General features: G+C 61.6%; 1 protein-coding gene across 2 annotated transcripts; it reads left to right on the top strand.

Moving 5' to 3' along the window:
- Window positions 1-246: 246 nt before the first annotated feature.
- Window positions 247-10,125, top strand: SERPINH1 (serpin family H member 1). 2 transcript variants are annotated; one of them, XM_058305975.2, is made up of 6 exons: window positions 254-394; window positions 1,758-1,801; window positions 4,088-4,749; window positions 6,268-6,366; window positions 6,662-6,894; window positions 9,127-10,125. In XM_058305975.2, the coding sequence occupies exons 3-6, from the start codon at window positions 4,131-4,133 to the stop codon at window positions 9,427-9,429; spliced, it is 1,254 nt and encodes a 417-aa protein (XP_058161958.1). In that variant the 5' UTR covers window positions 254-394; window positions 1,758-1,801; window positions 4,088-4,130; the 3' UTR covers window positions 9,430-10,125. The 2 variants fall into 2 exon arrangements, with proteins under 2 accessions (XP_058161957.1, XP_058161958.1); XM_058305974.2 differs by lacking the exon at window positions 1,758-1,801 and having other exon boundaries at window positions 247-394.
- Window positions 10,126-11,499: the final 1,374 nt, after the last annotated feature.

The following is an 11,499-nucleotide window of genomic DNA, read 5'->3' on the forward strand; positions in this document are numbered from 1 at the left end:
CCGCGCGCCCTGGAGGACACCCTGGTCCCGGGCGCCGGGACTGACTGCGGGACGCCCCGGTCCCCGCCGCCCCGACCCAGGGGGAGACGGTGGGACCCAGGGGGAGACGGTGGGACCCAGGGCCGGCGGTAGGACCCAGGGGCTGGGAGGGCGCGCGCAGAGGGAGGGGGCGGGGGCGGGCGGTTAGGGGGAGGTCTTTCGGCATTTTTTTTTTTGGCGGAGCTAGGGCGCCCTCCGGAAGCTTTTCCAACTTTCCAGAAGTTTCTCGGGACGGTCGGGAGTGGTGGTGGGGGGGGCGCCATATATAGATCGAGGAGAGGGGGGTGGGTTCCGCAGATTCCGCCCCGGCCTGAGAGCGAACCTCGCGTCCCGGCGCCAGCCCAGCCCGGCCCAGGTGAGCGGCGGGGGCGCAGGGGTGCGGCGGGGGCGCAGGGGCCGTTGGCTCCCAGAGGGGGTGGGGGCCAGCCCAGAGCCCCCAGCTGGAGGTTTCGGGGTGGAGAGTCGGCGCTAGATGGGGATGGGGGAGCGAGGCCTGAGGGCTGGGGCAGAAATCCGGGCTGGGAGGCGTAGCCAGGGCGCTCGGAGGGCCTGGACAAAGTGGAGGAGCCCCCAGAAGTTTGGGAGGTAGCGGGGAAGAGGCCGTGGACCGAGACGAGGGTGCAGCGGCTGAAGGGAGGAGGGAGGACATGGGGTGGGGCCCCTCCAGCCTCCCGGGAGGCCCGGCCAGCAGTGCCTTCTAGGGGCTTCCAGTTCTGGGGTTCAGGCCCCCCGGCGCCAGCAGCCTACTCAGAGGCTTGTTTGTTGGGGAGTGGGCTCCGAGCCTCCTGCTGATGGTCGGGGCCAGGTGGTATGAAATGAAGTGTAGTCTCGGCTTTTCCTGGAGTGCGGGCGTCTTGGCTCTTTGAGGCCCCCTGGTTTGGGGGGGCCACAGTGCTGGCCCTGTTTCTGATCAGTGCTCTGCAGGGTGTAGAGGACAGCGGCTAAAGGAGGGCCTTGACTGGCACAGGGCTCCTTCCTACCCAAAAAGAGCGTGGAGCTGGCTGGACGTGCATCCTCTCCAGTGGGGTGGGGGTGCTTGCCAGAAAGCTCTGTCACCCACCACCCTTGTTCTGCCCACTGCCACCTGGTCCCTGGAGGAATTGCAGAATTAGGACCACATCCAGAGGCCAGGGTTCCCTGCCCCCAGCTTAGGGACATTCCAGAAGCGGCTAATGAGGAGGAAGAAGAAAGGAAACCCTTCCAGTCTAGCCCCAAGTCCCGGCCCCTCCTCTTCCCGCTTCCGGCTGGTCCCTCTGGCCTGCAGGGCCCTGATGGAGCCTGGGGGAGAATTGGGAGCTTTGCCTCTTCCGGAAGTCTCTGCCTGGGCCACACCCTTTTGCTCTCAGTTCATCCGCCCACCCCGACCCCCTGTCTGGAGACCACCTGCCCCCTCCTTTTGTTTCTGGACACGGGAATTCTCAGAAGAGAGCTTTTGCCCTGGCTGTGTAACAGGACACCGCCACGGCCTTCTGAGAGTGGGAGCCGGGTGTGGGAGGCCCGGCCTCGCTGACCTGGGCCCCTGGGGAGGCTCCTTGCCCTCTTCAGGCCGTCTCCCCTGCTGTACAGTGAGGTGGTCGACCTCCAGACCCCTGTGGGTCTGAGACAGGCCATGCCCTGTGTGCCAGGGTGCCCGTAGGTGCTGGGCCCAGTGCTCCCTCCCCCTCATTACCCACTCCCCTCTGCTGTCCCTTCCGCCTCACCCTTGTGTTTTCTTTCAGAATGAAAAAGGCAGGCATTCACCTCCCTCTGAGGCAGTTTCCAGGTACTTTAGACCCTCTCTGCTGGCCTGACATCTCTTCTCTCAGTCCCAGCCCAGTCTGACTTGCCGTGGGCACAGCCCTCAACTGTTTGGTCTTGTCTTTTCCTTGGTGGGACTGTCGGTTGTCTAACCTTGGCCTGCGGGCTGAGATTTCTCCGTGGCAGGATGGGCCAGGCTGTGGGAGGCCCCGTGTGCTTGTGGGAACCTGCCTTGCCCCGTTCCTGCCGCCGGCTGCGTCGGGGCGGCCCTCCTCTCCAGCCGCGCGTCCCCCTTAGCCGCGTGCCCTTCTGAACTGAGGCTTGGGGAGGCAAACCTGCTGCGCTCCCTGGGATCTGAGCCCAGGCCTCCCGCCTCCCAGGCCGGACGCCCCCCTCTGCCGGCCAGTGGGGATAATTCAGCTCCCTGCCTGCCACGTCACCGCCAGCGGGAGCGCAATCCCAGACTAGTCGTTTGGAGCTTCCTAGAAAAGCCCCTCCCAGCCCTTTGAGGTTCTGAGTGGCTGGGGGTGGGGGTGGCTGCCACGTGGCAAGGCTGGGGGCTGGGCCACTTGACCCCCCGGAACTCTGAGCTCGGGCATCCCTTCCCTGGGTTAGAGGTGGCCTTTGAGTTGGCTGACCACAGGCCTGTTGTCCTAGCAAATAATTAGTAGTGCCTCGTTTTACTCTCGAAAGTGCCCCTGTTTGGGAAGGAAATGACATGGTCCAGGCCTGATGGGGAAGGAGCCAGGGCTGGGAGGGAGGTGGGGCCGGGGGCCTAGTGTGGACCTCAGTTCCACCCCTACCCCCCATCTGTACTTTGGGGCAGGGCTCAGATTTCTCTGGTCCCATCCCCCAGGCATTTGCAGGCCTGGGTGGCCTCTCCCCACCCCCTTCCCAGGCGCTCTGTGCTTCTCCTCTGCGCTAAGATTCACGGGGTGGCTGCAGTTCCCAAAAACCTAGTGCTCCTGGGTAGGCCGAAGACCTGAGTTTCCCACCAGGACTGGGAGCTGCCGGAGCAGTGAGCCCCCGCCCCCCACCTCCCTTTAGCCGCCCCGAGATTCCTGCTAACCCCCTCTTCTCCCTGTTACACTCCCTCCATCCTGCCATGGACGGAGACGGGAAAACCACCCAGAGAAGGGGCACTCGGAAGTGTTTCGTCCAGGGAGACTGCCTGATTAGAGCCCCCAGAGAGGGGACTGGGCTCGGCCTAGGGGCCCTTGCTCCTGCTGTGATTTGGGGAGGGGGCCCGAGGCCCACCCGAAGCCACAGAACAGAGGGCCTGTGTGGTGACCTGTCTGATGGGAGTGCAGAGGGGCCCCTGGTGTGGCCCCGGCTCTCTAGCTGGCTGGACAGGCCATCTGGCCAGCTCAGGGATGGGGGGATGTTCCACTGAGCTGTGACTCACCCTGTCCCCAGCATCCTGTCCTTGCTCTCAGGAAGCCCCCTCCCCCGCTGGATTTCCGAAGGAGCTTTTGTTGGGGGATTTCCCATCTGCCCCAGGGGCTGGGAGCAGACGGGGCAGGAAGAGGAAGATGCCTCAGGCGTGGAGCCCGGGCCTTTGCAGCTTGGAGGGGAGACTGAGGCTGAGAGGGGTAGAATCTCCCCCCAGGCACATACACAGACTCCCACCTACCCCCTTACACACACTCAAGACTCTCCAGGTCACCCTTGGGCAGCAGAGTGGAGCATCTGGGCTCCCCTCTTTAATGAGTGACTCATTAACATAGCAGGGTGCTGAGTGGAAAGGCGAGGGGGCAGGGCGGTTCCGGCATCTGCTGCCCTTTCTGCTGAGAAGAGCCCCCAGGCTTGTGTGAGATCAGAGCTGACCTCTGTCCAAGCTGAGCAGGAGCCAGGTCTGGCCAAGGGGCTCTGCTTTGCTTTCTGTTCGTTCAGGAAGAGCTGAAGCCTGCTGTATGGCAGGCACTGCCGGGCATGGGGCAGTGGAGAACCAGATCGGCGGGGTTTCCTGGGATCACAGGGGGGATCCTCCTGGGACCACAGCCTCGTTAGGGACAGAGATAGGCACGTAATAAGCACATCAGTAAGTCTAAGTGTTGTGAGTCTGGTGCAAGAAATCAATAGGGGGTTCAGCTGGGGCTCGGCAGGACCCTGCTTTGGATAGGAGTCGGAGAAGGCCTCTGAGAGGGTGAGCAGACTGAGACCCCCTGACACGCAGCCCTGAGCCAGGTCTGGGCTCCCGGGGCTGTGGGCTCCGTTGCTCCCCTTGCCAGGGGCCTTGGCGGCAGGGAGACGGCGGGGCCCGCACCTGGGGCGGAAGTCCCAGGGCTTCAGGGCCGCCCTCTCTCTGCAGCCCGCCCAGCTCCGCAGCGGTGCCCGCGACCCGCCCCCCAGCCATGCGCTCCCTCCCGCTCATCGGCACCCTCTGCCTCCTGGCCGCGGCGGCCCTGGCCGCCGAGGTGAAGAAGCCCGCGGCGGACCCCGGCACGGCCGAGAAGCTGAGCCCCAAGGCGGCCACGCTGGCCGAGCGCAGCACCGGCCTGGCCTTCAGCCTCTACCAGGTCGTGGCCAAGGACCTGGCGCTGGAGAACATCTTGCTGTCGCCCGTGGTGGTCGCCTCGTCGCTGGGGCTCGTGTCACTAGGCGGCAAGGCGGCCACCGCCTCGCAGGCCAAGGCGGTGCTGAGCGCGGAGCAGCTGCGCGACGAGGAGATGCACGCGGGCCTGGGCGAGCTGCTGCGCTCGCTCAGCAACTCCACGGCGCGCAACGTGACCTGGAAGCTGGGCAGCCGGCTGTACGGGCCCAGCTCGGTGAGCTTCGCCGAGGACTTCGTGCGCAGCAGCCGGCAGCACTACAACTGCGAGCACTCCAAGATCAACTTCCGCGACAAGCGCAGCGCCCTGCAGTCCATCAACGAGTGGGCGGCGCAGACCACCGACGGCAAGCTGCCGGAGGTCACCAAAGACGTGGAGCGCACCGACGGGGCGCTGCTGGTCAACGCCATGTTCTTCAAGCGTGAGTCGCGGGGCGGGGGGAGATCCGGAGGCCGCGGCCGGGGTTACCGCTGCACTGTGTGCTCAGCGCTGGGCTCCCTTTAAGATTTATTTTATTATTTCTCTCCCCTTCTCGTTGTTTACTCTGTGTCCATTTGCTGTGTGTTCTTCTGTGTCTGCTTGTATTCTGGTGTCGCTTTTTTTTCTGTGTCATCTTGCTGCATCAGCTGTCTGTGTGTGTGTGGCGCCAATTCTGGGCAGGCTGTGTTTTTTTAGCACTGGGTAGCTCTCCTTACAGGAGGCGCTCCTTGCGCATGGGGCTCCCCTACGCGGGGGACACCCCTGCGTGGCACAGCACTCCTCGTGCATCAGCACTGACGTGGGCCAGCGGCACACGGGTCAAGAGGCCCGGGGTTTGAGCCCTGGACCCTCCATATGGTAGGCGGATGCTCTATCCGTTGTGCCACGACTGCTTCCCTGGGCTGATTTAATTCTCTAACTACCCATCTAGGCAGGCTCTGCTATTCAACCATTTTTACCTAGTAGAAACTAGGACCCACGAGGGCAGGGAATCCAGGGCAACGGGGGACTCCAGAGGATTTGCGCCCCGTCTGTTTCATCCCATCAAAGTGCTGGTAAAATGCAGTTTGACTTCAGAGAAGGGTGTATTGGAATCCGTGCATTCAGTCATGGGCTCTGCTCAGTAGTGAGCTGGAGAAAGGCCCACTCCCGGCTCAGTGCTAATCCTCGAAGTGAGCCTGGAGGGCAGGCCGTGCCCTCTGCGCCCCCCAGGTGAGGCAGCAGCCCCCGCCAGAGGGAGCAGAGCCGGGACTTGGGTGTCTGACCCCGAGTCAGTACTGACCTGCCGGTTAGCACTGGGGTTGTACTGGTGTCAATAGTTCTGGTCTCCCTCAAAGCTGCCTGGAGGTTGAGGTAACCCCCGTTTTATAAAGGTAGGAGAGCTGTCCCACCGACACCCCGGACAGGTGGGTGCCTGCTGGGGCAGGGGATGAAGGGTGGGGGTTCCTGCACGTCCTTGGGGCCTGGCGCACCCCCACTCAGCCTGTCAGAGGCTGAGCCTGGACTTGAACTCAGCTCTGTGGGACTTCGGGCAGGGTCAGGCCACTCACACTGTACCTTGTGTTCTGGTTGTTTTCCTGGCCATGGAGACAGGCCAGGCGGGGGAGACTTAAGGGTGGCGCGAGGGCACTGCCCGCACAGGGCGCAGACCCCTGTTAGCCCAGTGTGTTTCCCAAAAGCTGACAGGTGCGGGCGGGGTGTGGAGGTGGACACGAGGTGGCGGGACTGGGTCCTCCTCCTGCAGGAATTGCCTGTGCCGTGGGAGCCGCTGGGCCCTACACAGGACCGCATCCTCCACCCTCCCTCCCCCAACCTGTGCGCGCGTGCTCTGCGCCTGTGTGCTCGGGGAGGAGGTGGGCCGCCGCTGCGCCCCGTGAGTGGGGCTGAGTGCAGGGTGCGGGCGGCGGGGACCTGGGGAGGCGTGCGCCCGCCTGACCCCGCGCCCTGCCTCCCGCCGCAGCCCACTGGGACGAGAAGTTCCACCACAAGATGGTGGACAACCGCGGCTTCATGGTGACGCGTTCCTACACTGTGGGGGTCACGATGATGCACCGGACAGGTGGGTGACTTCAGGGGCAGAGGACTAATGGGGGGGGCTATTCCTGCAGGATGGCGGGGCCTGACCCACCCCCACCCCAGCCTGCCTCTCCCCGCCCCCCCCCAGCCTGCCCCACCCCCCATATACCCCAGCCTGCCCCCCAGCCTGTCCCATCCAGCCCCCCAGCCCAGCCCAGCCCACAGCCTGCTCCATCCCCTCCCCCCAGCTTGGCCCCTAGCCTGGCCCACCCTCACCCCCCAGCCGGGCCCCCAGCCTGCCCCCCCCAGCCTGCCCAGTGCCCTCTCTGCCCCTCCAGGCCTCTACAACTACTATGACGATGAGAAGGAAAAGCTGCAGATGGTGGAGATGCCCCTGGCCCACAAGCTGTCCAGCCTCATCATCCTCATGCCCCACCACGTGGAGCCCCTCGAGCGCCTCGAAAAGCTGCTGACCAAAGAGCAGCTCAAGAGCTGGATGGGCAAGATGCAGAAGAAGGCCGTCGCCATCTCCCTGCCCAAGGGTGTGGTGGAGGTGACCCACGACCTGCAGGTGAGGGGGCACCCAACTCGGGCCTGCCGGGCCCGGTGAGGAGGGAGCTTGGGCCGCCCGTTCACCAGGGCGGGTTTGTCCTGAGCACCCCCCGGGCATCCGGGCAGTACAGGGCTCTGCTGTGGGAGAGGTGGTGTGGGCCTTGCCCTTGGGCAGATGATGGTAATACCATTGGCTAAATGTAATTGAGCACCTGCTGTATGCCTGGCATTCTCCTAAACACTTTACATGTATTAAGCTCTCTTAATCCTCCGGACAGCTTTCATTGGTAGGATTTTATTTTTCAAATGTGGGAACTGAGTCTCAGAAAGGTTAAGTAATTTGTCCAAAGTCACACAGCTGGTAACTCAGACACCCTGGTACCAGTGCCATGCCCTTAGTCACTGTGCTGTGCTGCCAGTGAGAGTGTAAAGTGGCCCTAGTTATAGACTGTTAATGCCAGAGCTTCATCCATCCTGCAGTAATTAGAATAACAACGATGACTTTCAACTATGGGTCCCATATGCGGATGGCCAGAAACTTAGCACACATGTTCAAGATCCCTCCCTGCTCACAACCGCCCCAGGTGGTGGCCAGGGGCTCTGAGAGAGGCAGTGACATGCAGAGGTCATGCTGGTAAGTGCTGGAGCTGTGACGGGACCTCAGGATGAAAACGCCTGGCAGCCTTTCCATCTATCAAGAGGGAGCACTTTTTTGTTGTTTATTTTAGTTGTTTTCCCCCCGATATGCCTCTTTCATCTGTTTGCTCATTGTTTTTGCCCACTGTTTGTGCTTATTGTTGCTCTTTTTATTTTTTTCTCATTGTTTCCTTGTTTTTTTGCGCATTGTCTGCTCTTTTTTCTTTTTCTTTTTTTGGAGGCACTGGGAACTGAACCTGGGACCTTCCATGTGGGAGGCAGGTGCTCAACTGCTCGAGCCACATCCGCTTCTAGAGCACGTTTTTAATCTCCTCAAAAGAGAAAACCTCCTGTCTCTTTCTTGCCCTGGATGCCATAAATGGTTCCTTGGCAGGGCTCCCACCCACAGAAATGATCCAGACTTGCCACTGAGAGAGCTTGGCGAGAGAAAGCTTGAGAAGAAATGGGACTTAGGCTCGGCTCTGACCGGACACCAGTGAGCTTGCTCTGGTGTGAACTGTGGATAGTACCGGTGGTTGCCGGGGGGAGCCGGCACTGCCTGCCCCCTGGCCTGGCCCCCTTCCTCAGTGGCAGCCTTTCTCCTACTCTCTTCTCCCCTTCGTTGTCCTGTGTCTCCGTGGAACCCTTGGTGGGGGCACTTCCCGCCGTACAGGGGTAGATGGAGTTGAGAATCTCAGGGTGTGTCACTGGCGCCTCATCCTGGGGCCTGGAGTAGCTGGATTTAGGGCGCCGGTCACAGGCCCCTGAGTCTCAGACGGTGGTCTCTCTGGCCGTGTTGGGGAAGTAGGAGCTGTCCTCCAGAAGCCTGGGCCCCGGAGGCTGCTGCTCAGTCGTCCAGGAGCGCTTGCCAGGTGTCTCTTCTGCACTGAGAGCCGAGGATGCAGGAGAGAGCAGGACACGGGCCCTGCCCTCGAGGAGGAGCAGACAGTGAGCAGGGAGGCCCAGGGGAGCCCTGCGGCCTCCAGGATGCAGGCTGTCCTTGGGTACAGGGGTGGCTCGCTGAGAGAGGAGGCGGAGGCGCAGGGCAGGCACGTTCACACGCTAAGGAGCTTGTCCTCGGCTCCCAGGAGCATCCAGAGCCAGGCAGAGGGGTATGTGTGGGTGTGCTTTCACTTTTTACCGTGGCACACAAATATATGAGAAGTAGAGGGCTTAGGGTGATGAACCCATCATCCAGCCTCGGCCGTCAGCTCCTGGCCAAGAGTGACTCATCTAGACCGCCCACCCCTGCTGCCCTCAAATCCAGGTGATTTTGAAACAGCTCTCAGATGCCTAGTCGTTATGGGAAGGTTTTAAGTCTGGGAGTGATGTGGATGTAGATCAGTGTTTTCAGACTTGAGTGTTGAAAATCCCCTGGAGAGTTTGTAGACAGTTTCCCGGCCCCCCGCCCACCCCCCGAGATCCAGCTTCAGAGGATCTGGGCTGGGGTCAGGGAACGTGCCTCTCGAGTCGGCTCCCGGGTGGTGCTGGCTCTGGGGGGTGCCTAGGGCACCGTCACCTCCTCTGATGGGAGACGGTGGGGCGCGAGGGCGGAGGGTGAGGGTCCGTGAGCCTCACCGGCCATGGCCTCACCTGGTGCCACCTGGTCCTCCAGAAACACCTGGCGGGGCTGGGCCTGACCGAGGCCATCGACAAGAACAAGGCAGACCTGTCCCGCATGTCGGGCAAGAAGGACCTGTACCTGGCCAGTGTGCTCCACGCCACCGCCTTCGAGTGGGACACGGAGGGCAACCCCTTTGACCAGGACATCTACGGGCGCGAGGAGCTGCGCAGCCCCAAGCTCTTCTACGCCGACCACCCCTTCATCTTCCTGGTGCGAGACACCCAGAGCGGCTCCCTGCTGTTCATCGGGCGCCTGGTCCGGCCTAAGGGCGACAAGATGCGGGACGAGTTGTAGGCCTGGGGCGGGAGGAGGCAGCGAAGGCTCCTGAGACACATGGGTGCTATGGGGGGGGGCCGAGGTACCAGCCTGGGACATTCCTTGGGGGGGGGTGGGGGTGGAGCAGAGCAGGGTCCCGGTGTCCCAGCGAACCTTCCCAGCCAAAATCCGCTCCACTTGGACGCGGGCCCCGAGATTTCACGAAGCTGTACCCGGCAGTAGCCGTCGTGCCCTGGCCTGTCCCGGGACGGGCCTGCCTCGGTGTTCGTGTTTGAAACCCAGCACTCTCCATCTTCACGCAAGATGGAATTGAGCCAGGGGTTTTTCCCAGCCCTGGTGGAACGGGGGCCCTCTTTTCCTGACACTGCCACCACCTCGGCCCCCTCCCCAGCTCTTTCCCAACCTCCTTCCAACTTCCCTCAACTGTAAAACAAGGTGCTACAGCCCCTGGGACCAGGCCCCTCCAGAAAGGTCCTGGCCCCCGCGAGGGAGGTTGGAAAATAGCTCAGAGGAGGGGTCCCACAGACTCCGGTCAAGAATCATTGCATCAGGCACCATGGGAGGAACTGTTCATTTCTTTTTTCCTTTTTTTTTTATTAAGTTTTTCAAAGAAGGGGGAAGGAAGGTGGGAAATGGGCCTTGGTTGCTGTCAAACTGAGAACTTATTTGTACCATTTTTTTTTTTTTCCAATAAAACTTTTCCAATGAAATTTTGTTGGAGCCTGGAAGACGACTGGATGGCCAGGAGAGTCCCACGCCGCTTCCCGGGGACAGGGTCTCGTCCTGATAAGATATTAGGCCCTGAAATGTTGGCAGATAATCCTGACTTGGGAAGTTGTCTGGGCGGTAGAGATTGTTCCAGGGAGGTGTGACTGCAGGGACACGCTGGCCTGGAGCCAGGGCGTCCCAGCGCTGCCCTGCAGGTCAACAAAGTACCACCACCTGGTGACTCACAACAGGAATGTATTCTCTCCTGGTTCTGGAGGCTATAAACCCAAAATCACTGTGTCAGCCTGACCACATTCTCCAGTGGCTCTAGAAAGAATTCTGTGCCTCTTTTTGGCTTTCGGTGGCTCCTGGCAATGAGCGTTCCATGGCTTATGGCCACGTCACCGCAGTCTGCCTCGGTGACCACACGGCCTTCTCCCCATGCACCCCTGCCTCTGTTTTTGTGTAAGGACGCATCACACTGGGTTAAGGACCTGTGGGAGTCCAGAATGACCTTGTTTTAGCTGGTGACAGCTGCAGCAGCCCTATTTCCAAATAAGGTCACAATCTGAGGTCCTGGGGGGTTGGATGTCAACTTACCTTTTCCGGGGGGGGGGGGGGCATCGTTCAATTCATAAGAGCCCGCAAGCCCTACGTTTCAAGCTGACCTAATTCCATAAGCAGGTTGAGTGTGAACGCCAGTGCAGGATGCCTGCTTTGGGCAGGGCTTCTGAAGAAAGGAGCTTGGGGGGATCCTTGCTCTCGGGTGACCCAGCACGTCGGGGTTGTGGCAGGCGGGGAGGAGGGACCCGGCGTGGTTGCCCCTCACGGCCCTCGGCTCCTGACACCGTAGCTCAGGGAGGGAAGTGGACCCAGGTCAGATCTCGTCCCCTAAGGGCTCCGTCTGGGACAGTGACCGGTTGGCTCCATACTCTGCTCTAGTCACTTGGATCTTTCTGTTCCAAGATGTGTCAAGCTCGTTCCCCTGCCTCGGGACCTTTGCACTAGCCGTTCTCTGCCTGGCGAGCAGGAGACTGGTGTCTGGGGAGGCAACGACCAGGGGACGCTGTATTGGGCCCCACCTCCGCTGCCTGCCAGCTGGCTGGCCCTGGGCCGGTCACCTCCTCTCTGGACACCTCTCTGGCTCCATGCTGCCAACAACTCTGCCACAACGGTTGTTGGTCCAGCGAGGGAGCCCCTGCCTGGTCTGGTCACCCAGCCGGTGTCCTCCGACAGGTGACCGTGGCTGCACAAGGCCCGCCGAGTCACTCCTCTTATTCCCACAGTGGGGTTTTAACCAACTTTAGAGCCCCAGGTCTGTTCTGTGCCTTGGCCGCGGGTCAGATCTCTTCCCGTAAGGGGCTCCGTCTGGGACAGTGA

The sequence above is a fragment of the Dasypus novemcinctus genome, chromosome 10 (genome assembly GCF_030445035.2).
Source record: "Dasypus novemcinctus isolate mDasNov1 chromosome 10, mDasNov1.1.hap2, whole genome shotgun sequence".
NCBI classification, from domain to species: Eukaryota; Metazoa; Chordata; class Mammalia; order Cingulata; family Dasypodidae; genus Dasypus; species Dasypus novemcinctus.